Raw genomic sequence first — 26,760 nt, 5'->3', positions numbered from 1 at the left:
TTTGAATATTTAAAGAACTTATCATAAAATTATTTGAATATTTTAATTAATTAATTAGATAAATGATTTGGTAATTCCAAATAAAAGAATATAAAAAAGTGGTATTTTTATGTGGGCCGACCCAATTAATCTAATCTAATCTATTGAAAGATAGAGAAAATTAACCCTAAATCGATGTATATATATATATATAAGTACCTAAGAGTTGAACATTAAACAAAATAATACTTCAAACTTTTTTCATTCATGGCTAACCACATCAAAGTTACCGATAATTTTGTTTGTGTTTGTCTATCACTTGGTGGTGGTTCTTGCCACCGTTTTCCCTTTCGTTGTTTAACATTTGATGAGACTCATTTCACCCAGAAAAGAAAACATGCCCAACAAGAAACCACTCATCTTTCAAGAATGAACAATTCATGGGAGATCCAGAAGGTCTTGGAAGAGAGTGATGTACGTTGTTGTAGGCTTTTGTTGAATAAGGATTTGGCTTATAATTTTGTAATTCCTGTGTTGATGGGTGGTGCTGAAGCTGCTAAGCAGAAAGAAGGAGTGAAAGTTCAAGTATGGGATGTCGATACAAAATCTCTTCATTTTCTCATATTCAAGATATGGACTACCGCACAAAGTCATGTTTTCATCAAGACATGGTTCTATGACTTTGTTCTTCGAAGGGATTTGAAGAAAGGAGATGTAATTGGTTTTCATTGGGATCAAGCAAACCAACGATTTAATTTCTCAGTTCTCAATAGATCTAATTAGTTTATAAATATTTGTTGTTGTCTTGTTGCTCCTTGATCATTACTCTAGTTAAATATGTTTGGGCTGAATTGATCATTTTCTTATGTAGTCTTTTGTTATTTGAAAACCATATAGTTTGTGTTTTTTGATAAGAAAACTCCTTGTGATACCTACAAGTAATGTTTGGTATTTGCATGTTTGGAGGTACAAATTGCTTAATGTATGTTGTGAACTGTGAAGCATAACATATAATTTGGCAAATGATTTACACCGATTGAATACTCAATTTCTAAAAATTATTTTGATAAGATTATTAATTATAGATATGAATTTTATAAGATAAAAAGTAGGCGTTAAAGCTCTCGAATGAGCATAGCTCAATTAATTATTAGGATTGAAAAATTGCAATGTGTATGGGTCAAAGTTTAAATATGAGAATTTTCATTTATTTTTTTTAAAAAAAAAAAATGAAATTCTAACCACTAAATTAGTTGATGAAAATATAATTAGCCATAGAAACAAAATAAATATAATTTAATATAATTTAGTAAGATTTTGTTTTGCCAAATGAATCGAGTAAGATCCGAGACAAGATTTATAAACTTTGGAGTGTGTTGATATGATATCGACGTCTTGACAAAAATAATGAATAACAAATTTTCAAAATATAAATAATAATGATTGATAAAATTATTAGACATAAATTTATCTCTAGATTTGATAGGACAAATTTTGGCTTAATTTTATATTTGGTCCCTTATATTTATTTTAGATTTCAATTTGGTCCCTTATGTTTAAAAAGTTTCAAGTTGGTCATTTTCGTCAAATTTTTGTTTAAATCGTCGACTTGTCTAATGAGTTTGCGTACGTGGACCACTCAGGAGAGTACTGTGTGAAAGTTTTAGAAGAAATTAACTCAAAATTTAACAAAAAGGACCAACTAATGTTGAGATCAATAACATAAGTAGAGCTGTCAAATAGGTTGGCCCGACCCAGTCCGGTTCGGTGGGCCAGTTCAAATAAATGGGCTAGGCTGGCCCGACCCGATTATTATTGGGCTAGAATTTATCATGCCCGACCCTTGTGGGCCAACTGGGCTAATGAGCCAGCCCGACCCATTTCATTTGACCTTTTTTTTTTTACCTTTTTATTCAATATTTTTTATATTATTTTGATGTATTAGTTCTTCATAATTATCAATGAGTTTAATTGTTGTACACTGTCAGTGTATAGATTCTTTACACATACATCTAATGATGTGTTGCCACATCATTTAATGAACATGACACATCATGTGTTTTTAAATATCATACATGATGTGTTGGTATATTATTGGACGCATGTGTAAAATAATTTTACATCGACGGAGCATATAAATTAAATTCATTAGATAAATGATTTGGTAATTCCAAATAAAAGAATATAAAAAAACGGTATTTTTATGTGGGCCGGCCCAATTAATCTAATCTAATCTAATATATTGAAAGATAGAGAAAATTAACCCTAAATTGATGTGTATATATATATTATAAGCAAAAATTGAATTATAAGGAGTATAATGTGTATTCAACCCTTACAATTCAGTGAACCTCCATTATATACAATGGAGACAAGTTAATGGATCATTACACCAAAGAACTTATAAGAAATTTTACTAAAAAAATTGAAAAATAACATGAATGTAAAGTTCTCAATAAAAAGGGAATATTAGTAACACATGCACTCACTCACTCACTAATAACATTCCTTTCCAACTCACAATTATTCAAATTGATTTCACTAAATTATATAGGTCTCATACAAAATTAGTGAAGTACATATGAAATTCACCGGATAAAAATTTATTTTAAGAAAGGTGTGTTATTTTAAGGGTTTGACATTTAACAAAATAATACTTCAACTTTCATTCATGACTAACCACATCAATCTTATCGATAATTTTGTTTGTGTCTGTCTATCACTTTGGTGGTGTTTCTTGCCACTGTTTCCCCTTTCGTTGTTTAACATTTGATGAGACTCATTTCATCCAGAAAAGAAAACATGCCCAACAAGAAAGCACTCATCTATCAACAATGAACATGAATGATGATGATCCATGGGAGATCAAGAAGGTCTTGGAAGAGAGTGATGTATGTTGTTGTAGGCTTTTGTTGAATAAGGATTTGACTTATAATTTTGTAATTCTTGTGTTGATGGGTGGTGCTGAAGCTGCTAAGCAGAAAGAAGAAGTGAAAGTTCAAGTATGGGATGTTGACACAAAATCTCGTCATTCTCTGGTTTTCAAGATATGGACTTCTGCACCAAGTCATGTTTTCATCAAGATATGGTTCTATGACTTTGTTCTTCGAAGGAATTTAAAGAAAGGAGATGTAATTGGTTTTCATTGGGATCAAGCAAACCAACGATTTAATTTCTCAGTTCTCAATAGCTCTAATTAGTTTATAAATATTTGTTGGTGTCTTGTTGCTCCTTGATCATTACTCTAGTTAAATATGTTTGGGCCGAATTGATCATTTTCTTATGTAGTCTTTTGTTATTTGAAAAACATATAGTTTGTGTTTTTTGATAAGAAAACTCCTTGTGATGCCTACAAGTAATGTTTGGTATTTGCATGTTTGGAGATACAAATTGCTTAATGTATGTTGTGAACTGTGAAGCATAACATACAATTTGGTAAATGATTTACACCGATTGAATACTCAATTTCTAAAAATTATTAATTATAGATATGAATTTTATAAGATAAAAAGTAGGCGTTAAAGCTCTCGATGAGCATAGCTCAATTGATTATTAGGATTGAAAAATTGCAATGTCTATGGGTCAAAGTTTAAATATGAGAATTTTCATTTGTTTTTTTAAAAAAAATGTGAAATTCTGACCACACTAAATTAGTTTACGAGAAAATAATTAGCCATAGACACAAAATAAACAAAATCTAATATAATTTAATAAGATTTTGTTTTGCCAAATGAATCTAGTAAGATTCGAGACAAGATTCATAAAATTTGGAATGTGTTGCAATGATATCGATGTCTTGACATAAATAATGAATAACAAATTTTCAAAATATAAATATTAATGATTGATAAGATTATTTGACATAAATTTATTTGTAGATTATTTTTTTGGTACAATTTAATTTGTAGATTTAATAGGATAAATATTTAGGAAAAAATCTAATCTATAAAACTATATAACCTGTACATAAAGATGATACAAAAATTTTTGTTGTGGACTTTTCACAATACCAACAATACACTTGATATTTTTTTACAAGCAAATTTTTTTTTATTAACAAACTCACCATAACATAAGACATGTCTTTTTTTTTTTAACAACAAATTTTTTTTAGTTACAAACTCACCATAACATAAGACATGTCTTTTTTTTACATAAGTTTAAAGGTGTTGCGGTGATATGATAAAAAATAAATCAATTAATAAATATTTAATTTAATAAATATTATAATAACCGTAAAAAAAAAAATTTTTGTTTTAAAATGAGCGTCACTTTAACAAAATAAATAATTGGGTAAATAGGTTTTTACCTCCCTGCAAAGTAGGCGAGTTTTGGTTTACCTCCGCAATTTGTTTTTTAATTACCTCATATAATGTGAAGATTCTCCGGTTTATACCCCAATGAAAAATGTTAATAATTCATGCCAAGGAGTTACGTTGTTGTTCAAACACCTCCATTTCCATTTACACAAAAGTGATGAATTGAAAAACTCCAAATTTTTAACTATCAACCCTCCCTTTTTCTTTGGTTGACATATACGATTCCAACTAACCCAACACACCTTCTTGCATTTTAAGTCTCTTCCCAACAAAAAATTTCTCTGAATACACACCATCTCATTTTTCACACAAATCGGTGCTTAATGAGAAAAAATAGAGCTGTAAATTTTATTACTTGATCTCTTTATATGTATCCTTTACTTTTTTTTTTATAAGCATCCCTATCCTTTACTTGATCCCTCATTACATGAATTTGTTGTTACTGTAGAAATACCCATGTCAGCCCCGCATGTAGAAATTGGGTGTGGTTCAATTTCAACACATTAATCATGATTTTTTATATTAGGAAAATGTTAAATAGTGCACCCGGTGCACTAGTTAAATACATAAATAAGGAAATTTTATCTTGAAACTCGTGCGTTCAATGATTGAAAGTGCAAAAAGTTGTTTTTATCAACATTAACTTTATGTTTTATTTCTATTTTTGGTATGCTTAACAAGTGCACCGGGTGCACTGTTTAACATACCCTTATGACTAACTAGGTTACCATTAATTACAATCATGCAACATTAAAACCACTCTAAACACTCGGCACTAGTTACTCTTTGGATTCATTACATTAATATATCTAGTCAATAATATAGATTAAATACATTAGAAACTCAATGAACCTAAAAAACAAATATTCTCTTATATTAAGAATCGGAGGGAGTAATATATTTAATGACCGGAGTAGATCCTTTCATATGATTAAGTAGAGCTATTTAGGATCCGTTTGAATTAGTTTATTTTTTAGTTTATGGAAAATAACTATGTAAATAAATAAATTTTATATATTATTATAAGTTTGTCAAGATAGATTATGAAAAAATATCTTATAAAAATACAGTTTATGTTAGTGGGAACTTATATAATTAATATAAAATTTTATTTGCATAAATTATTTTTTATAAGCTAAAAAATAAGCTAATTCAAACGGACTCTAAATAGCTATGTTTGGATTGCTGGAACAATACGGAGCGGAATGAAATATAATGGAATGAAGTGGATAAAAGAGTAATCTTTAATCATAAGCTCTATTACATTGCATACGCCCCAAATTGGGTGGAAAGGAAAATTGGAGAATTGAATGGTATAGGATGGAATGAGTTCCATTCCATTGACTTTTTACAAATCCAAACAATTGAATCTAATTAGTTACCCCTTCATTCCATTCCATTCCATCAAATACCACAAATCCAAACATAACCTTAGTGACTCTCTCAATTCCTTCAATTGTGCAATAAATAATGGTAGATCAAACAATACATTCAAGATAAAAATAGTCAAAGTCACTAGATTTAATCTAGTGGTGGGGGCTTTACATAGTATGCTATATAGAGACCATGAGTCCTTAGTCCGTTTTTAGACAAAAAAAAAAAAGCAGTCAATTCTTGTACTAAACAACAATATTTTGATTTTTCTCCTATTTGTATTGATGATTTACTCGTTAATGAAAATGGGTTAAGTTTGATTTTGTAAAAATCAGAAGTAGATAATGAGTAGCTTATAATTACTAGTAGATAAATACATTAAATATAAAATTATTTGGATTTTTTATAAAGTAAATTTAGGATGAGAGGATAGTGCCCAAGGTCAAACTCGAGACCACTCGAATTTAAGACTTATTTTTTTTTTTTTGACAAAACATGTCTTTTTACTATTAGACTAAATCTTTGAAGTTAATTATGTTGACATTTTAATTTATTCTTTGTTGACAACCTGACATTTTTAATTATTATTAATAAGATAAAAACTATATATATATATATATATATAGGGAGGGATCAAATTACACCGGTGTAACATTTGAGTAATGTTACATCGCTCAATAACGCTTTAACGAATACAAATTTTACAAAATCAACCGTTTGATTGAAAGTTTATATCGTATAGATCATCTATGTTAGAATTTATAAAAATCTAAAATCGTTTGATATGTTATTAAGATCGATCAAGATTAACGGTATTCAATAAAACCCATAAACCATTAATCTTGATTGATCTCGATAACATACCAAACGATTTTAGATTTTGGTAAAAATTAATACGGATGATATATACGATATAAGCTTTCAATCTAACCGTGGATTTTATAAAATTTGTATTTGTTAAAGCTTTATTGATCGTCAAAATGTTTGCAAGTACACTCCATCTCCGAGGCTTGTCGATCAACAATCAGCCAAAGATCCTAGATTCGAAAGGTTGACCTGTAATTAAATTAGAAGAGATTATTTATCATCTCATCTATTTTTCAAAATAATTTAGGTTTCCAAACTATTTTATAAATTTTAAAATTGACTAAATCTTTTATATTTTGATTTTTATGTTACAGTTTGATCATTGATTGGGTTGGCTAACAGAAGTATAACACTGAATTAGGGGTGGACAACGGGCCGGTTTGGGTCGGTATGGGCCCAAAACCTCAAACCGGCCCAATCCACGGGTGGAATCCACGGGACCATATCAACCCAAAATCTACTAACGGTTTGGACGGGTTGGGTTTAAGCGGGTTACGGGTTAGTTCGAATGGGTTGTTCGGGTTATTGGGCTGGTCACTTGTAAGGCCCAATAACATATTTTTGCTTTTTTTTTTTTGAAATCTTATTACCTTTTACTAGATTTCTTATTTTACAGAGGTCCAAATATTTAAATTGGGTTGTTTTTATATATATACACATTCACAACTTGGTTTTGAAATTTTCATAGGCCCAAATCAGAATGGCTCATATCAAATATTAAAATTTAAATAACTAAAATCACATGCATTTAAATTTTAATAGGCCTAAATTACATACATTGAAATTCTAATACAGTAAAAAAAAATTAAACTAACTATCAATGCCTTATTGTCTAATTTCAAACTGAATCTAGATTAAACACCCCTACATATCATACTAAAACTAGTTAACAATTCAATAGTTCTTCCATCTTGGATCCATGAACTTAATAATTGGCTTGTGAGTATTTCCAATAACCTGAAAAAGATAACCAAAACAACTAGCCTTAGGAAAATACCAAGTATATCAAGTGGCAAAATAGAATATAGAAATCTATGCATTGGACAGGTTATTTTCATCAATTTCTTTTTTTTACGCAAAATTCAACTTAGCATAATACAAATTAAAAACATAAGGTCCTAAGTAAAAGCCAGATTATAATATATAACCATGCAAAAGAAGAAAAAATCTCTAACACTCAAAAACTTATGAGCTCATCAAAATCTGAAATAGGGTGCCATCTTCATAGCCTAGTAGAAAAAACCCAACACTTTACCACCAGCATTCTTTCTCCTTGCCTCTTCATGATCCATGATACCAGCAGAGGTTGTCCAGACAATATATCCAAACTGTCTTGAGGGAAGCAGCCTTGCAGTCCATCCTTCAACCCCTTTGACGCGGATATCGAAATGAGGACTAATAACACCGCACTTATTCAATCTACCATTCAATTGAACCACAATTTTTCCAGCCCTGTGAAGGTTATTTTCATCAATTTTCATTTAAAAAAAATAAAAAAATATAGAAATCAGGAGCTTGATTAATAAAACAGAACAAATTATAAAGAACATTAAATTCAAAATAAAAATAACAAAATCATAGAATAGATTTTAAATTAACCAGAAAATGCAAATGGTGTTTACAATGCTTACCTCTCAAATATCACCACAGATCTATAAAATGCAAAGAGGATATAAGATTATCAAACCCTACACCTTAACTAATAAAATAAATAAATTATCTTAGTCAAATAGCAATATGATCAAAGGATTTAAAGGGTCTACCTCTCAAATCTCACAGATCTAGAATAAAATCAAAGGATTTAAAGGGTCTAGCTCTCAAGTCTCACAGATCCGGAAAATGCATCTGATAGATGGAAGATTCTCAAAACCTAACTCGAAAAAAAAAAATGTTAGTCAAATAGTAACATGAAAAACCCTAACTAGAATAGGAAACTGAAAAACAGAAAAACAAGAGAAGAAGAATATGGATGGAAAAATAAATTAACCAGAGCATTATCTTAAATTGAAAATCCTAAACCATAGGCAGCAATATATCTTTCTTCTTGTGCATAACATGATAGAAAAGCAAAAAGAAAATTGTTAGAGAGTAGTAAAATCTTAAAACGAAAAAGAGAGAAGAGTTGAGGAACGAAAACAGAGAAGAAACAAACCATATTTCTAAGAGAAGATTTACGGTGGTGGAGGTAGCAGCGGCGGCGAAAACGCCATTAGATTAGGGTTCAAATTTTGTGTGTTAATGGTGAGAGTGAAAGAAGAAACGACTGAATGAGAGAGAGAAGGAAGTATGTTTGATCTAACCCTAGAAAATAGGATAAAACGCTGCGTTTGTTGTTCCATAGTATTAAAATATTATTTTTATATGTCTATTCCGGTTTGGTTCGGGTATCCGTGGTTCAGATTTATTGAACCGGACCCGACCACATGTAGTCACAAGAACCCGTAAAACATACCCGCGGGTCCAGAAAACCGTCCAGATCCGACCCAGATCGGTTTTTTTTTGCGGTTTTTAGTGGGCTGGGCCGGTTTTTCGGGTCTTGTCCACCCCTACACTGAATGAATAGCTAGTTAAAAAGATTTTTGTTTAGGACCAAATTAAAAATTTACAAATAGTTTAGGACCTACATAATAATTAAAGAAAATTTTAATATGGACCGCTTATGTAAGTGGCCCATCGTAGACCAATAACTAAAAAATATTTAATCCTCCTAACCCCCTCATCTTCTATTAACATGTCGGAAACAAAATTATCCTTGTCAATGGAAATGTCATAAAGTCTATCAAGTAGCTTATATAAACTTTCACCTCCCACCCAAGGGTCTCTCCAAAAGAAAGTATTCCTACCATTCCCCACCATTGAGCTAGTGGAGGTTTGTAATAGCTTAGTGATGGGAGTGAAAGAAAGGAGGAGGAGGCTGATAGTTGGCAGTGGGGTGGAGAGAGTTACATAGTCAAAAATGCGTACATGTCGCTCATTGAAGGAGACAGTGAAGATCCAACTTGTGCTGGGGATGTGTGGAATCCACTGATCCCGTTGAGACTTTCGACATTTGCTCGGAGATTGTTTCAAAATAGACTCCCTACAAAGGATAATCTGAGGAGAAGTGGGATTGATATAAACTCATCTATTTTTTGCGTAGGAGGATGCGATGAATTAGAATCGGAAGAAAATCTATTTTTCAATTGTCCTAATCTCTCAATGGCGTGGAAAGAAATTGCGAGATAGTTAGGGATTTCATTAGCTTTTGATGAGGTGGTGTGTAGTGATAACTTGTATTTGTGGACAGTCATATTCTCGACTGGAGCCTCAAAAAGGTGGATTAGGTTTTTGGTTTTTCATCTGTCTCGATGGGATGTCATGGTTGATTTGAGTTATTGTTCTTCTTTGTGTGAACTCCTTGGTCGTATCCCAAATCCTTGTTGCGATGCAGCAGAGCTGTAGTGGATGCTTTTTCGCTGCATATATTCTGTTTGTTCGAAAACAATGACTTTATTGATACCAATTTGACGAAAACAACAAAAAATAAGAGTATAACTTGTATTGAACTAACGTCAATGACGTCGTTGTTTTAATAATCAAGACTATTGAATTAACATCAATAATGTCATTGTTTCAGTCTCAAGATTGTCATGATTTTTTATTTTAATAAATATTGTCGACACTCATTAGAATTTTTGATAATTTTAAACATTCCACCACAATGTGTATTAACACTAGACAATAATTAAAACTATAAACAATACCATTTAATTTATGTGTCATTTTTTGCAAAATAAAATGACTTTTCATAGTTTCATAAATATGCAAATACTCCTACGATTATAAAGAATTTTGATTTTAATTCTTGCAAACATTTTTTTTTTATATTTAGTGAGACTAAAAGTCTATTTAAACCTTAGTAAAAAAAAAAAGTCTATTTAAACCGTGTAATAAAAATTAAAATCTTGTAGTAAAAATAAAACTAAAAACAGATCACAGGAAAAAAGGAGAAGCAAATTGAAAATCAAACACTGGGTAAAAATTAAAAAATAAAAATCAAACATACACAGTTCACATAATATAATAATCAAACATTCTACAAAACAAAAATACAATAATAATCAAACCAAATCAGAAAATTACGTAAGTAGTACTATTTTTCATTTCATCAGCCGCCAGAGCCACACCTTGTTGTTTGTACTGTCATTGCTGTTCTGTTCTGTTCCTCAATCATTCATCAATGGCTTCTTCTCTTGTTCCTTCACCATCTACCTCCTTCTTCCACACCACCAAGGTACTTTCTTCATTTTCCTATGTCTTAAAGACTTGTTTTTTCTGAAACCCTTTTGCCCAAAAGGGTTAACTTTACACAAACTAATCCCTTTTTAATTTCATTTTCAGAAAGATCTGAATCTCTCTTCTTTCTCTTCATCTTCTCAGAGATGTCACAAACATGCTTCCAGGAAGATTTATTGTTCTGTTGCGGCTCCTCAGCAAACACAGCGCACACCTTCTACCACTGGATCAGTTTCGTTTCTTTGTGTTTTTTTGGTTACCCTTTTGGATTTGTGGGTTTTTTGTGTGTTCTTGTTGATGATTCAGTGTTTTTTGTTTGATGGGGTTTTTAGGTGAAAACAGCTATGACTATGACTGAGAAGATAATGGCTAGAGCTTCTGAGAAGCAACAGGTCAGACCAGGGGATAATATTTGGACCAATGTTGATATTTTGATGACTCATGATGTTTGTGGTCCTGGTTCAATTGGGATTTTTAAGAAGGAGTTTGGTGAGGATGCTAAGGTAATTATAATTATATCTCATTTTGGAACTTTTTTATTTCTTGTGCGTGGTTGAATTTTTTACGTGTAAATGGATTTTATGTGATTGGATTGGATGACCACTTGAACTGTAGAGATCGATTTTAAGTAATTTGGTGAAGGATTGAATTGTGTGATGGTTGTTGAATGTAATAGTAATCGGATTAGAGACATGTAATGAAATTAAACTGAAGAAAAATATAGGGGTAGTAGCTGTTGTTTATCAAAATTGAATATATGAAATCTGCTATAGAGCTATGAACAGTGTGGCACGGTTTGTTCGAATTCCGATACACAATAGTGCTATGGTGCTGCTATAGCCACTATTTGACAACAATAGTAATTTGTTCGAATTCCGCTATGCTGTAGTCATATAGTGCCGTTATAGCCACTGTTTAACAACAGTTGGACGGTTTTGTCAATTTAATATTCATGAATCATGTGAGTTGCGCTAGTTTTCTAGTTTACTCATAAGGGGTATACAGTGATGGTTTTACTTGCTAGGATTGATTTCAAAATAAAATTGCATGTTTAATTTTGCATTTTCTGTTGTCCCTACATATATATTTTTTACTTTTACCTTGAAAGTTATTTTCGGTATATAACCATTACCTAGTAGCTATTAAAAGAAATTATCGTGGATTTTGTACTTATGACTATGTGATTCATAGGAGGATTGTAGTTTTTCTAGGATTGTTAGTCTGTCATTCTCTTTATGCTTTGTCCCAAGTTTTGTGATTTCCTTCCTGACTGCATTGTTCCGTTGAAGGTTTGGGACCGTGAAAAGGTTGTGATAATACCTGACCACTATATATTCACAAGTGATGAACGTGCCAATCGCAATGTAGACATACTCAGGGATTTCTGCAACGAGCAAGATATCAAGTACTTTTATGATATCAAGGATCTTAGTAATTTTAAGGTATGCATTCGTATAGATTTGGTTGTTTCAAATCCTAAAGAGTATTGTAATATACATAATATCCTTGAACATTGAATTTTTGGGATTGCAATAATGCAGGCAAATCCAGATTACAAAGGTGTTTGTCACATCGCTCTTGCTCAGGAAGGTCATTGCAGGCCAGGAGAGGTTCGATTAGTTTGACATGTTACTGTGTTTTGAAGACCAATCAATTATTGTTCATTTGTTTCACAGAATTTGATTCATGCTTTTCTAATTAGGTTCATTCTGCAGGTTCTCTTGGGCACCGATTCTCACACTTGTACTGCTGGTGCATTTGGTCAATTTGCAACAGGGATTGGTAATACTGATGCCGGCTTTGTGTTGGGAGCAGGGAAGCTTTTGCTTAAGGTGATTTTATGTTTCAATAAGCTGTACGATGTTGTTGTCCAGTGTTCCTACCGTTTTCCTTTTTACTTTCAGGGTCACTATTGTACTTTTCTCAGCATAACTATATTTGAAAAGAATAACCTAGTTTTTTTTGATCATTGGTTTGCATAACCAATCAAATGAAGTGCACCCTGCATCCAATTTTTTTCACTGAAGTGCACCTTTTCTATCCTAACTCTAAGATTACATATATAAATTTACTGAATGAATTCCTCGGCAACAGCTTTGAGCCATAAAATGACTTATTTAATCTACAAATGTTCTTGATTGCCTCTGATCAACAAACATGTGAATTTTCCCCGTAAGTGACCATGAAGAAATGTTATCGTCACGTCCAACTGATACAGGGGCTAGATTAATGTCAACTATACGAAAGAAAGTATCGGTATAGTTACATCTTAAATGTGTTATTTTCCCTTTGCAACTAGGAGGGTTGAGCAATAGTTTTGTTAAGATATAATTTTAAAGCGCAAACTAAACTTAGATCCAATCAATAGTCATTGGACTATTCGTCCAGTGGCTCAATTTATCAACTAGGTTGGTGTCTAGTATAGGTTAATATCTATGTCTAGAGACTTCCGTGTACATTGAAACAGTCACCTTAAGATATCAAAATATAGGGCGTTTTGTTACCATAGATAAGATGTAGGTAGATCAGAACAATGTAACAAGATCGCTAGAACTTTTGACAAAATAACATCTTGACTTGAATAAGCATAACTTCCTGTTGGGGTGTGTTCTGTTGTAAATTCCTGCTTTTGCCCTTACACAGCAATTGCATACGTATGGCAAAAGAATTGGAGCAAAATAAGAGAATCAGTAATTAAGGATTTTCTTGAAGCTTTTGGAACAATACAAAGATGGACTTTTGTTCGATTAATTAACTGTATAGAAATGATTGTTATAAATGCAGGTGCCTCCAACTCTGAGATTTGTAATGGATGGAGAAATGCCCGATTATTTACTTGCAAAGGATTTGATTTTGCAAGTAAGTATCCCTTAAAATAGTTGCTTGTTTAATGTAGCAAATATGGAGATTGAATTCTTACATGAGTGAATTATTTACCTTCAGATTATTGGTGAAATAACTGTGGCTGGTGCAACTTACAAGTCTATGGAGTTTGTTGGCTCAACTGTTGAAAGTTTAAATGTAAGCATGCAAAGCAAAGATGTTGTAATGTTCTGATCTCAGTATTTTGATTACAGATGTTGTTTTGTTAACTTGTCCCTATTTGGTAGATGGAAGAACGAATGACATTGTGCAACATGGTTGTTGAAGCTGGTGGAAAGAATGGTGTTATTCCTCCTGACAGCGTTACATATAAATACCTCGAGGTTTGTACAACTGAGTTGATGCACTGAAATTATATTGTGTTTGAATTTCGCTAGAGCTTCTATTTGGGTCTCATTGTTTAGGTTAAGGAGTCTTATTATACCGAGTCCATTCTCTCCTTACCTCCTTCCCTATTTAAACCCAATATTCTCGTAGAAATACTTCATGACTTGTCCCATCACTTTTTCCCTGACTCGAGTTCCAAAATTTGGAATTCTTTGTGTTTGAGGGTGCGTCCAGAGGGAGGAGACATCTCCAACTGCCATTTTTCCTGCCTGACTTTTTTTTTTCCGAAGATGGTCTCACCTCATGCATTTGTTCCTCAGTTTCTGTAGTGGCCATTTCTCCTTCACTGGCTACAACATCCTATTTTTTTTTAGGGTGTGTGGAGTGCAAGAAGCCCACATTATTTTCACCATCACTAATGTTTGCCCTGTTAAACAGTGGCATAATGATCATATTTTCTAATTGTTTGCCTCTTCATATGAGCGTTTAGCCACAATTCATTTGAGTTCTTATAAAAAAATCTTATTAGTAACAAAAATCTAGTAAATTGAATCAAAATAGCAACCACAGTAAATTGCAATGATGTCAAAGAGTTAAGAAGAGCAACAAATAATAAAATTTGTAAAATATTTTATAGAGAACCATAATAATTATTTATAAATTTATTTGTTAATTTTTAAAAAAATAAAAAATGTATCTCAAGTTCTCAACTATTATACAAAGAGTGCAAAAAATTATTCATTTGTGATGTTGTAGTGAAAGTGTCATGATTTACATTTTTCCGCATTGCTTTTTAATGTTGTTTCTATTTCTTTTGCAGGGCAAGACATCTGTGCCATATGAATCAGTTTATAGTGACCAGCAAGCAAGGTAGACATAGTTTTCATTTTCTTTTTATTTTTCTCCATTATTTTAAGTGTTTAGAAATAGCTAATGCTCCATATATCACTTTAAATCTCGATAAGTTTTATTTTATCTGTTAACTTGATAAATTTTATGTTGATGGACAAGTAGTAGTTCATGTCATTCTGTTAATAGAAAACAACACAACAAATGTTTATCATAGTAAGCTTAATTAGTATATTGGTTATCATCAATCAAAAAATATTAAAAAGGGATAAGAAGGAACGGGTCCATATTTTCGGCCTTTAGGTGGAAAAGCAACTTGGAACATCATGTTGACTTTGACAATTATATAAAGAAAATATTTCATCTTGCTAGGATGTTGTGATTTTCATGAGGAAAGTATAGCACAGAACATTTTCTTGTTCTTCCTTTTTGTTGTATTATGGCTATCAAAGGATAGCTGCTTCATGGTCATCATTATATTGAACTTGGCTTTCTTTGTAGATCAAGTTATATTAACATCCTTGAATTCTCATGCTGCGTATGAGCTTAATTTATCAAACTGAACTTATATGCCTTACATTTGTATTTAGCATGAATCCCTTGTAAATTATCATGGTAAAGGGAAAACAATGTCTGGTATTTATAATGGAAAAAATCCAGCTGGCGACAGCGACTGAAAATTGAAATATTAGTATCTGTTGGTAATCAGTTTTGTTCATTACTAATACCATTTTTTGTTGGCATGTAGATTTCTTTCCGAGTATAGATTTGATGTTACAAAATTGGAGCCACTTGTGGCCAAGGTTAGTCCTTTAATTGCATTTCCTTTGATCAAGACATTTTTATTGTCTGATGCTGTCACAATGTTCCTCAGCTAATGTAATAATACTATTGATGTTGCAGCCTCATTCACCGGATAACCGTGCTTTGGCAAGAGAGTGCAAGGATGTGAAAATTAACAGAGTATACATAGGATCTTGTACGGGTGGAAAAACAGAAGATTTCATGGCTGCCGCGAAAGTTTTTCTAGCATCAGTATGCATCATAATTTCCTACTGCATATCTATAATATTATATTTAGAAAAAGAAGTGTTGTTAAATGGTGTGTTGGATTTTTCGACAACTGCCATAGGCAATTTGTGAAGGGATGCCCGCCATGGCGGCACCATAGGCCGCAATGTCATGTTTATATGGCGGACGTCATGTTTATATGGCGGACTTTTGGCTTTCTGCCATACTGTCATCGGAAAAACGATGTTGGATCTTAGAGTTGGAATTAAAGTTTTTCATATGCTTTTTACGACTTGTTTGTGCCAATGTCTTGTGTGAATGTTACAACTATTCCCCCTAACGAAGAACATGATATCTGTATTTGTAGGGTGGTAAAAAGGTCAAAGTTCCCACATTTCTTGTCCCTGCAACACAGAAGGTCCGTAAAAAACTTCACGTTTATATATCTCTAGCAGTTGATTTATATCATTAATAAAATTCCCACAGTAAATTATGGTAGACAAATATTTTCCAACGTATCTCTATTAATGGAATTTCAGGTATGGATGGACGTATACAGTCTCCCTGTCCCTGGATCTGGTGGTAAGACTTGCTCACAGATATTTGAAGAAGCTGGTTGTGACACACCTGCTAGTCCTAGTTGTGGTGCTTGTTTGGGTGGCCCAAAAGATACCTATGCTCGCATGAACGAACCTCAGGCAAGTTCCCTGCTTCTTTCACAACTTCTTGTAATATACAAGAGAAGCTCAAATTCCATCTATATTACATCAAAAGCATTGCTTATCTGTTTGTTTGATTCCACTTTTTAATGAACCTCGGGGCGCTCTTAATGTCTCACTTGGCCAGTTGATAATTTCATGTGAATAGAGCTAGCAGTAGTCTTGTACAAGTGATGACAATGAGAATCTGAATAATTTATTTTCATTGCTGATGTGTTGGTTATGCAGGTTTGTGTTTCAACTACAAATAGAAACTTTCCGGGGCGAATGGGCCACAGGGAAGGTGAAATATATTTGGCTTCTCCATATACAGCTGCAGCATCTGCATTGACCGGTTATGTTACTGATCCAAGAGAGTTCTTGCAGTAAGATATATTATCCCGGAAAAGGATCCTCTCCTGCTCAACATATTCTGCCATCTATTATGCTCTTAATCTAATGGCTGACTGATTTTAAAGAGAAAAATTAAAAACAAAAAAGCTGTCATGTAGTGAGATTAATGGCTGAGATGACAGCGAGACAATCGGTAGCAGAGGTTCCGCATTAGAGGATCCGGATCCATATTATTCCATTGTATTTTATAGTATTGTATACATTGGTTAGTTTTGTATTCTCTAGCCAAACTTAGAACTGTAAGCTATTAAATAAAGTTTAACCCGGTATTTGTTTTCAGTGAAGAAATTGTGACTGATAATGAATTGATTCTTAGTTTTAGTAACTAAAACAATATTGGTTTTTTAGTACTTTTTGTGTATTTTATGGTAATTCATTTCTTCCCTATCTTCAATTGTTCCATGCTCTATACTTAGAGATCATTAATAATCACCTTAGATCTAGAAATGCAAAGATATACAAAGGTTGTGTGGTTTGGAATTTTTTTCTAACAAGTGTTTATAGAAATAAAAAAATTGAAATGATATTTATTTTTTTCTAACAGATTCTTTTTTTTTTTTTGTAAAAAAATGCTCTCAAATTCTACCTGCGGTGTAGAACAAATAGAATTTACTACAAAAGGTGGCTAACGAGGGTATTCTTACAGTAACAACGAATTCATGGGACGAGGGATCAAGAAACGGATAGGGAGAGGAATGGCATTTCTGACTTTAATTGATGTAGCATAAGCCGTATTTTCTTCGTCTTAAATCATTGGTCCTATTAGAGTTTTGTATATGGATTAAAAAATATTAATAAGTTAAATCTTTTCTACCCTTATTTTATTAAAAATGAGAAAAATTTCATTTAATGATTGTTTTTGTAAGGGTATAAATGTTAAAATATCAATAATTGTGTTTTAGTTTCTTAAAAAACCAAAGTTTTAGGACAAAAATAAAAAGTTAAAATGACTAAAGATTTGAATGATTTCGTTATATAAACATAAAATGTATATTATTTTTCCTTATAATTATAAATTAAAGCCATTCTTTTTTCATTAGATGGTTGATATTATTAACTGTATCTTTAAATATAAAAATTGTAGTAGTATTCATCATCAAAGTAATAACATACATAATCTGTAAGAGCGTAATCTTAGGCCATGATCAAAACTTATATTTGAAAGGGAATATGAAATTTATTGGAAATAAAGTAACATTGAAAAAAAGAAAATAAGTTTTTAAGGGCATGCATAACCTAATTCACACCATTTTCTCATATATAGCTTTCATTGTCCATCGATTCAGTCCGGCGAAGCCTATTTTTCTTGTCGCCGCCGCAGACAATGGAGCATTCAACGCCACAAATAACACTAAAGCAAGAAAATTTTCCATTTTTGCCACCATCATCGTCATCAATTGTTCGCCTATGTGAACGCTTCCCTTTCTTTTTGCTTGATAATGGCATACTTGGCATACTTGACATCTCTCCGCTGTCATACACCGGTGGCAAATCTGTCCGCCATCTCTCAATTTTAGGTGCCAATTCTTCAATGGTGTCATCCAAGCTCCAACCTGTCATTGTAGAGTTCACTTCCTCATCCATCACAGGCTGCATTGCAACGGCCGCCGCCACCTCTGATGCTGACGGACCCAATTCAGAGTTCGTCATCATAGGACGATGGTGACCCATGTTTGTTCTGTATGGAGTGCTGTACTCCATATTTGCATTCGCCACTGCGTTATTTATGGCCAATGCATGTAATGAAGTAGCTCGTGCACCAGCTTTACTATAAGCCGGAGTGTTTAGGAACTGGGGTTTTGGCGAGGATTTAACTTCGTAATCATAACTAACTTTAGGTGTACTATAAGCCGGAGAGTCTTGAAATTGAGGTTCTTGCGAGGATCCAACTTCGTAATCATAACTAACTTTAGGTTGTGCATTAACCTCATTTGAATATTTTTTCTTTGTTTTTCCGGATTTACCCTTTTTCGAGCTTGTCTTAGACTTCACTTTTGAGCCACTAAAAATAGAGCCACTTAAAATAGAGCTAGACTTTTTCTTGCTGTTTGTGCTAACTTCGGAAGGGCTAACTTGGGAACTTGCTCTTCCCTTTCTAGTCTTGAGTCGTTTCTCATGCTCCACAATTTCTGAGCCAATCATTGAGCTGGTATCACTCTTCGAGCGTCGAAGCTCTGGCATGGCTTGATGACTTACCTCATTTTCGTGATCATTATTATGATGATATTCAACAGATGGAGTGTTATTGTTTGTATAAAGAGGCATACTTCGCATAGAACCATCGATAACTGCCAAACCAACGTTTAAAATCCCTTTCGGACGACCTGAGGGTCGTAGGACTTGGAGCCCGACAAAGTGCATGCCAGAAGGTTTATAGTTATTGTTATTGGAAGGTTGAGATGGTGGAATGATGTCCTCGGAAAGGATGTGCGCCGTACCCACATGGATGTCTTTGAACCAATGAACGGCGTATATGTCAATTGTTATGGTCGAATTTTCATCATATAAGAATTCCTCATCAACCCGAAAGACAAACTTGTCATTCCACGCCGGGTCCCTACCACCTTCTGAATCAACCTGTGTGGAAAGCTTACGGTCTGGGTCAATCCATGCGACAGCATATGTTCGCATGGAGCGACCCACCGAAGCCAAATCTTGTGCCGATATGACATTGAGTTCTAGGAGTTGGTAACATGCCATAATGTTAGACACGGTACCAACCACTAATAGTTAATTATGAAGCAATTATTGCACCTACAAGATGAGGAAATTGGAATTACAAGGCTAATAAGAATTGAAGCTAACAAGAAGTAATAAAAAATGAAGGTGCTTGTGCTAGAGTTTTATCATATGCTTTTGTAGTCTTGGGGTTTAATAGTTTTGAACATTGGAAACAAGGAAATGATGCAAATAAGGAAATTGTTACACTGAAGACAGCAAATCATAGAAGAACTGAATTGATTTCAACCTTTAATTTTGTCCCTTATTTTAGGTGATGATGTGGGAACAAAGTGTGTATTAACAAAGTGTACCTATTATAGAATCTTGTTAGTTTCCAACACTAACCATTGTGAAATTGCAATATATATGTACAGCTAGATTAACTAATTAGAGCTCCATAATTAGCAAGCAGAGACAGGTTAAACTACAATTAACTTCAAAAATAATCTCTATGATTTTTTACTTATTATTTGTTCGGAATATCTTATTTTTAAGCTTATGCAAATAAATATGTTTTTAATGTTAATTTATTAGTTTCTACTAAAAAAAATTGTAATTTTATAAGCTATTTGTTCGTAAACTATCTTGACAAACTTATAATAATATATAAAAATTTATTTATTTGCATAAGTTATTTTGCACGAGTTAAAAAATAAGCTATTCCAAACGGACCCTTGAACATTTAAGTTAGAATTTTTGTCACTACAAATACCAAAAAAAAATTAAGAGCCAAAAAAAAAAACAAAGACTTTGGATTACTCTATAAAGCAAAATCCAAATAACCAAGACAAAGACAACGGATAAAATAGGAATAAACGATAAAATTTGTGAACCTTGTGCTATTTTCTCTATCAATGAGAATGAAGGATAAAGTTTGTGATCTTTGTGTGATTCTCTTCTTCAATGGTGAACGTAAAACACAAAATTTGTGATTCTTATGTTATATTTTTCACAAATGTGAATCAACGGGAGCATGTGTTATTCTCTTCATCAATAGAAACAAAGGATAAAGCTTGTGATCTTTGTGTTATTCTCTCCACCAATGACCTGAGTGTATTATGTTTGAAATTGATCAGATTCAATACACTCAAACAGAATATTTCAGTTCATTGGTGGAGACAATAACACAAGATCACAAATTTTAACCTTTTTTATTGTTAGTGGAGAAAATAAGATAGGAATAACAAAAGTTATTAGTTGTTATCATTGGTGGAGAGTATAACACAAGGATTACAAACTTTATTATTGTTTCCATTGGTGGTGGAGAGCATAACACAATGATCACAATTTTTATCTTGTGTTTCTATTTGTGGAGATCATAACACAAGGATCACAAACTTTTTTGGTTTATGCTCACGGCTATATATAACCATTGGTGAAGAAATAGCGCAAAAATCACAAATTTTATTTGTTCTCATTGGTGGAGATAATAATACAAAGATCACAAACTTGTATCCAAAAAAAAAAAGATCACAAACTTTATTATTTGTTTCTATTAGTAGTGAGCATAACATAAAAATCATAAACTTTATCCTTTATTCCTATTGGTTGATAGCATAACACAACATTAACCTTTGTTCTCATTAGTAGAACACATCACAAATTTTGCATTTTATGTTCATCACATTGGTCTTCTTTTTTCTTTTTCTTTTTATTGTTTGAAAGATATTTTAATAATTGTAAAAAAAAGAATTAACATCTTCAACTCAATAAAAATACACCATAGCACATTGGTTTTCTTTATATTTTGAAAAGTGAGATGAATTTTGTTTTTATAATAAAAAAAGGTATATATATTATCAGAATATATACATCCTCAAGAGTATGGCAAGCTTTAGCATGAAATTTATTTACAACCAATATATCGAATTTAAGCTATTAGTATCAAACTCTAGAGCTTTATTATTAATTAATGATAATAAGAACTATTTCATATTTCAATTGGGACTAAGCAAATGTCATGTTTTAAATAAACACATTACCATCTCACCCAAAAATTCCTGGAGAACAAATGGAATAGAACCCTCTTCAACAAAATTTAAGACTAAAAAATACCAGTATTTGGTCTAATCTATTGAAACTGAAATATCTGACACAAAATTGGACTCTAAATATTTTAATTAGTTGACTGAGGACTCTGCCTGATTCTGCCCATTTCTTGGTATATGGTGACCTGAATATCCCCTCTCTTGACGTTGGCTTGGTCGATAGTAACCATTTCCCCTTGGTTTGTTGTACTCGCGATCACCACCATCTTGACCATTTCCCCTGCCATAGCTTCTTGAATTGAAACGCCCTCTTGGTGCATCTGATTGATAGCTACCCCTGCCTCTACCCCGTCCTGTTAATACAGCAAAAATAGTATAATGAAACAAATAATCATTGATACAATTCTTAAATGAAGCATGAGGCTTATATCATGTAAGACATTTAAGGACATTTGTGATGAAGTTTCAAAGATAATCATTTAAGGACAGAAAAAATGTCTTGCAAATAATCATTCAATTATATAGAGAAAACAAGTGCCTCTATGCATAGTCAGTGCCAACAGTATCATCGATACAATTCTTAAATGAAGAATGAGGCTTATATCATGTAAGACATTTAAGGACATTTGTGATGAAGTTTCAAAGATAAGAAGATGCAGTAGTTATAACAATAGTAATAATAAGGATCACATCTGTTTTTGTCTCTATAAAATTGACAAAATTTGATTTACATAGCATTGGCTTTAACCTGTGTTTATATAAGTCGTGTTTTAAGTTTTTCACAAGGACTAAAAACATCATGTTTTAAAATTAATCAATTTTTACGCTGGTGAAAAATCCAATAAAAACAATAACAACAAAGATAACAAGGACATACTTCCTCCTCGAGAAGGAATGTTACTGTTCGGTCTCCGCTCTTCAATGTATACTTGTCTTCCTGCTATCTCAACAGATCCTGCCTGAAAACATACAAGACAAAAAAGACTCAGTGTTCAGCCGAACCAAGTAAAGAGATATTAGTTTTGGGTAATGAATGCTATTACTATAAAATAATTTGTGAGGACTACATTTCTCAAACTTAAAACTTAAAAGAAAAAAAATCAAAACCTTGACTGCATTATGAACGCCTGACATATCTTCAAATTCAACAAATGCATAACAAACACCAACATCCTGGATATAAATGAAAAGTTTAGATTCATAAATCAAAGTGGGATGAAAAAGTACTAATATCAATGAAAATGGTTATGTGAAGATAAAATTATGAAGAGACATAAACCTTGCGACTTCTTATGACAACACCATCAGGCCTGATTCTACCAAAATTCTTGAATTCCACTTCCACTTCAGATGGAGACACTGTAGGCGACAAGTTTCTCACATAAACGGATTTAATTTCATCTGAAACCATTGCAAAGAAAATCAAGGTCATTGGAGGAGAGCAACAGCCACATGATAAATACATGTAACCCACCATAACTTCTATTAAAAAATATTAGTTTACAAATGGGCAGTGAAAATATGCTCAGTGCCAGAAAGTAACTATAAATAATAAATGGAGGAACATGATAGTAATCAATTCTACAAAAAAAAAAAAAAATTACACATAGTAACCTTCATATTCTGCTGCAGGAAGCTCTTCCACTGCATCTGTTTCAGATCTTTCAAATGTATTTGCCGAAACAGTTGTTTGCTGATTACTGCTCGGTGGAGTAAGATCCCATTCTGATTGGGAGACATTCTTATGAGAGGGCTGAGAAGCAGCAGATGGTGTAGATTGTCCTTTAGCAACCCGCAACTTCCAACAACAGTCCATAACAGGGTCAGTTCCAATGTCATAACTAAATCCAAAAGGAAAACATTGTTTGCATATTAATATAATGGTTAATCAGAACATACAATGGAGGCATAAGTGTGCTTTTGTGGCTCCCCGGCAGGTTCATCAGGAGAAGCAGGTAGGAGATCTTGCACGGCATTCCCTGAAGAATGGAGTGATCCATTTGACTCTTCAGCAGCATTATCCTCCCTAATATGTTCAGAATCAGGGCCCCGTTGCATTCTTTGATCTGAAAATCCGTAATTGTCAGCTACACCGTTTTCTTTGACCTCATTTGTAGCAGCATACTCCCTAGCTTGGATATCTCCCCCTAGCATATAGCTGGACACTGCAAAATCCATGGCTCCTCAATCACTTAAAAGTAGAAATGTCCCGGTTTCAAGAATCAGTAGTATTGCATAATTAGCACATTGGTTATTTACCTAAATTTTTTATGAAAAAGTTGTTTGATTTTTTCAAGGATCTAAAACATTTATCATTAATGATTAAATGTGGTTGTATGCAAGCTTCCCTGTCAACTTCCAACTATTATACTTTGAAGGAAAAACTATAGCCAACAACATGCAGTAACAATCTGTATATATATAGGGATAAGATTAGGCCAACTGTTCAACTTCAAGTCCTGGAAACCCATGTAAGATCTTATCATTCAATATGTGAGATGACAGTAAAAGTAAGCTTCAGTGTGTTAACAGAAAGGATGCAGTTTTTCCAAGCAATTTGAAGACACTGATTGTCTTAGATTTAAAGCAGTGTTTTCAATTGTGAATTGTGGAAAATAGCAGTGTTAAATTCCGCTACACAACAATGCTATAGCACCGCAGTAGCTGCTATTTTCTAATATTTTGTACTAAATAGCGTATTACAGAACAATAGTGATATAGCACTGATACTTAACAAATAGTGATTTGAAGTGTTATGAACATGATAATAGTGGATCATAGCAGTTGACAGCTGATAAGAATATAGAAAATACAGTTGGTGACAATGATAAACTATAAATAGGGTATCTGTAAACAGCTCAATAAGAGTGCCAATGGAAGTGGATGTGAAAAAGATAATAGTTTGACGTGTAAAGAGGGAAAAAGTTCATAAACACAATTAACGATTTCTGTCTAAAAGAACATATGAACTAGACATTCTGAGAATAGAAAGACAACAAAGGAACACATCACTAATAGTCCAATATAAACTTTAAATTAGACAAGATCCCTAATTATCAAAAAAGAATGGGGAATACTCATAGGAATATACAAAGTTATAATGACCTCTGAGAAATATATCTGGAAGAAACAAAGTTTTGCACTTTCTTTATTAATTAATTGCAATAAGTGATAAGTTTTCAATTCAGGTAAATAAATAGAAGCTGGCTTAGAATTTACCTGTGTTATTAATTGTACTTGGAACATTCAGTTTTGGATCAAGATTGCTCTGAGCTAACAAGACTGCCTGGTGATGGTGGTGGTGAATTAGGTCATCTTCAACAAAGTGAAAAATATCATTGAGCACAAAAAAGCCTTTTTCTTGTGGTGCAAGGAAGAATGTCTGCATAAATTTCCTCCTCTGGTTGTCCTTAATTTGCACAGATCCAGAAACCATCACAATAACACCGCCACTCCAAGACTCCAAAGAATGTGCGGTCTTGATTTCAATTCCAGTGTAACTGAGTGACATAACCAGTGCATGGATTTGCTGCCCAGAAAGAAGTTTTCTCAGTTTGAAGGGAAAATGGGATACATATAATATACTATTATTGAAGGTGCATAAACAATTGAAGATAATGTCAAGTCCCTTCAAAATAAAACTATTAAAGACCCAGTAAGAATACGAAATAAACAGCGAGAACAGCCAACATGAAACCACATCAACAAGTAGCTCATTGTTCAAAATCTAAAATCTAAATTTATTTATAAAGTTCAACTAAGAAACCCATTAGAATAAAAGTGAAAAGAACCATTTCATAAAAAGGCTGTAATAATTGTAACCGCTACACAATAATATCAATGAGGAAATATTTTAAATAAAATGAAAACAAAACATAATGCTGTAACAATCGCACAAGACCACAGCAGCGTATCATAATGGATCTTAGCTACAGCCTAATGATTTGGTGCAAACAAAAAAAAAATTCAAGTCACAATGGTCGCGATTCGCATTGTGAAGTTCACACTACTTGCAACAATTACAATTTAAAACCATGCTCTTTAACTAAAGCCGACATTTACAGACCCATTTGAAACTATTCAAAATCAAGTTCAAAAAAACTAGTTAGTTCTATAATCTAACAAGTCATATCTTCCAGTTATCAATATAAAGTAGACAGCACGCGACAAAACTAACTCCGCAGCAATAAAATCAATTCCGAATCATCATCTAACCATAAAATACTAAACAACAAAGATACAAAAAATTACATCTAATCCACTACAATAACATTTATTTCTTACCCACATTCATTAAATCCTTAACCCTTTTCTCATCAACTTCAAAACCAACAAATGAATCCCACAATCAGATGTAACTGAAACTTCTCAAATCAAAATAAAAACCAACCCTTTTTTCAAAAAAAAAATCATTCTTTTTAGCCAAAACAAAAATCACACTACAAAAAAACTACTTTTACACTCACATCACTCCATGTTCAGTACTATTAACATCTCAAACAAAAAATCAATCATCTCAAATGAACAACAAAAAAAAATTCATACAAGCATTGCGGTGGCGGTTTCTCTGGAGTTGCCGTCGATACGAAGCATGGTACTGGCATCAGAGTAGAACTGATGAACGAACTCAGGTTGATTCTGAAGAACATGATAGTACTGACCGACGAAGTAAGTCCCAACCTGAATGAAGAAATTGAATAACTAGGGTTTCATGATTGAGAGAGAAATTGAAGAAAGAGAAGAAGAAAAAGAAGTGAACCTGTGCAGCGGTGAGAGGAATGGGAAAAGGAGTAGCCATTGAAGAAAAAGGAAAAACCCTTGAAAACCCTAACGCCGTCAATTGAGATCCGAAATGGTCACACACACGATTTTAAGATCTAAGAGAGAGAGAGAGAGAGAGATTTGTTAATTTGTTTGTATCTCTCTCTTTCTGTCTCTGCGGATGAAGTTGCTGCTATGATGATGCTGTATTGTGTATGTGCTGTGTGCCTCTTTTCTCCACTCAATTCCAAACTCAAAAAAAAAAATTAATTTTTTTTTTAATATTAAGAAAAA

At 32.7% G+C, this 26,760-nt stretch overlaps 5 protein-coding genes and 1 long non-coding RNA gene across 9 annotated transcripts; 3 read left to right on the top strand and 3 right to left on the bottom strand.

Annotated features, from left to right (window-relative positions):
* Positions 1-246: 246 nt before the first annotated feature.
* On the top strand, positions 247-762 carry LOC123892005 (B3 domain-containing protein At2g33720-like). Its single transcript, XM_045941864.1, has one exon. It carries the CDS (start codon positions 247-249, stop codon positions 760-762), a length of 516 nt encoding a protein of 171 aa, XP_045797820.1.
* Positions 763-2,813: 2,051 nt separating this feature from the next.
* LOC123892000 (B3 domain-containing protein At2g33720-like) lies at positions 2,814-3,179 on the top strand. Its single transcript, XM_045941857.1, has one exon. The coding sequence runs from the start codon at positions 2,814-2,816 to the stop codon at positions 3,177-3,179; it is 366 nt and encodes a 121-aa protein (XP_045797813.1).
* A 4,471-nt stretch (positions 3,180-7,650) lies between these two features.
* Positions 7,651-8,853, bottom strand: LOC123902204. 3 transcript variants are annotated; one of them, XR_006807511.1, is made up of 4 exons: positions 8,692-8,853; positions 8,303-8,409; positions 8,171-8,191; positions 7,651-7,991 (listed from the first exon to the last, which is right to left on the bottom strand). It is a non-coding gene; the product is annotated as an uncharacterized LOC123902204 (long non-coding RNA). The 3 variants fall into 3 exon arrangements; XR_006807510.1 differs by having other exon boundaries at positions 8,171-8,409; XR_006807509.1 differs by lacking the exon at positions 8,171-8,191.
* A 1,635-nt stretch (positions 8,854-10,488) lies between these two features.
* LOC123902189 (3-isopropylmalate dehydratase large subunit, chloroplastic) lies at positions 10,489-17,346 on the top strand. 2 transcript variants are annotated; one of them, XM_045951858.1, is made up of 15 exons: positions 10,489-10,812; positions 10,920-11,045; positions 11,147-11,317; positions 12,104-12,256; positions 12,356-12,424; positions 12,530-12,646; positions 13,599-13,673; positions 13,758-13,835; positions 13,925-14,020; positions 14,845-14,894; positions 15,622-15,676; positions 15,777-15,908; positions 16,252-16,302; positions 16,424-16,582; positions 16,832-17,346. In XM_045951858.1, exons 1-15 carry the CDS (start codon positions 10,759-10,761, stop codon positions 16,970-16,972), a joined length of 1,527 nt encoding a protein of 508 aa, XP_045807814.1. In that variant the 5' UTR covers positions 10,489-10,758; the 3' UTR covers positions 16,973-17,346. The 2 variants fall into 2 exon arrangements, with proteins under 2 accessions (XP_045807814.1, XP_045807822.1); XM_045951866.1 differs by having other exon boundaries at positions 10,641-10,807; positions 10,918-11,045.
* A 678-nt stretch (positions 17,347-18,024) lies between these two features.
* LOC123902180 lies at positions 18,025-20,028 on the bottom strand. Its single transcript, XM_045951846.1, has 2 exons — positions 19,965-20,028; positions 18,025-19,750 (listed from the first exon to the last, which is right to left on the bottom strand). Exon 2 carries the CDS (start codon positions 19,694-19,696, stop codon positions 18,251-18,253), a length of 1,446 nt encoding a protein of 481 aa, XP_045807802.1. The 5' UTR covers positions 19,697-19,750; positions 19,965-20,028; the 3' UTR covers positions 18,025-18,250.
* A 1,557-nt stretch (positions 20,029-21,585) lies between these two features.
* LOC123902169 (nuclear transport factor 2-like) lies at positions 21,586-26,721 on the bottom strand. Its single transcript, XM_045951835.1, has 9 exons — positions 26,465-26,721; positions 26,251-26,385; positions 24,925-25,234; positions 23,605-23,870; positions 23,320-23,503; positions 22,985-23,106; positions 22,813-22,878; positions 22,583-22,664; positions 21,586-22,058 (listed from the first exon to the last, which is right to left on the bottom strand). Exons 1-9 carry the CDS (start codon positions 26,501-26,503, stop codon positions 21,838-21,840), a joined length of 1,425 nt encoding a protein of 474 aa, XP_045807791.1. The 5' UTR covers positions 26,504-26,721; the 3' UTR covers positions 21,586-21,837.
* Between the last annotated feature and the right edge of the window lie 39 nt (positions 26,722-26,760).

Source organism: Trifolium pratense, linkage group LG1 (genome assembly GCF_020283565.1).
Source record: "Trifolium pratense cultivar HEN17-A07 linkage group LG1, ARS_RC_1.1, whole genome shotgun sequence".
NCBI classification, from domain to species: domain Eukaryota; kingdom Viridiplantae; phylum Streptophyta; class Magnoliopsida; order Fabales; family Fabaceae; genus Trifolium; species Trifolium pratense.
The sequence above is the reverse complement of the archived record's forward strand: the minus strand, read 5'-3'. Positions and strand labels throughout refer to the sequence as shown.

Coding starts and splice junctions, on each gene's coding strand:
- LOC123892005 (XM_045941864.1), top strand. CDS start 247: ATGGCTAACCACATCAAAGTTACCGATAATTTTGTTTGTGTTTGTCTA.
- LOC123892000 (XM_045941857.1), top strand. CDS start 2,814: ATGAACATGAATGATGATGATCCATGGGAGATCAAGAAGGTCTTGGAA.
- LOC123902189 (XM_045951858.1), top strand. CDS start 10,759: ATGGCTTCTTCTCTTGTTCCTTCACCATCTACCTCCTTCTTCCACACC. Junction 11,046..11,146: donor CACCTTCTACCACTGGATCA/GTTTCGTTTCTT, acceptor TGGGGTTTTTAG/GTGAAAACAGCTATGACTAT. Junction 11,318..12,103: donor AGTTTGGTGAGGATGCTAAG/GTAATTATAATT, acceptor GTTCCGTTGAAG/GTTTGGGACCGTGAAAAGGT.
- LOC123902180 (XM_045951846.1), bottom strand. CDS start 19,696: ATGGCATGTTACCAACTCCTAGAACTCAATGTCATATCGGCACAAGAT.
- LOC123902169 (XM_045951835.1), bottom strand. CDS start 26,503: ATGGCTACTCCTTTTCCCATTCCTCTCACCGCTGCACAG. Junction 23,504..23,604: donor AGCACACTTATGCCTCCATT/GTATGTTCTGAT, acceptor TGTTGTTGGAAG/TTGCGGGTTGCTAAAGGACA. Junction 23,107..23,319: donor TCCTGCAGCAGAATATGAAG/GTTACTATGTGT, acceptor CAATGGTTTCAG/ATGAAATTAAATCCGTTTAT.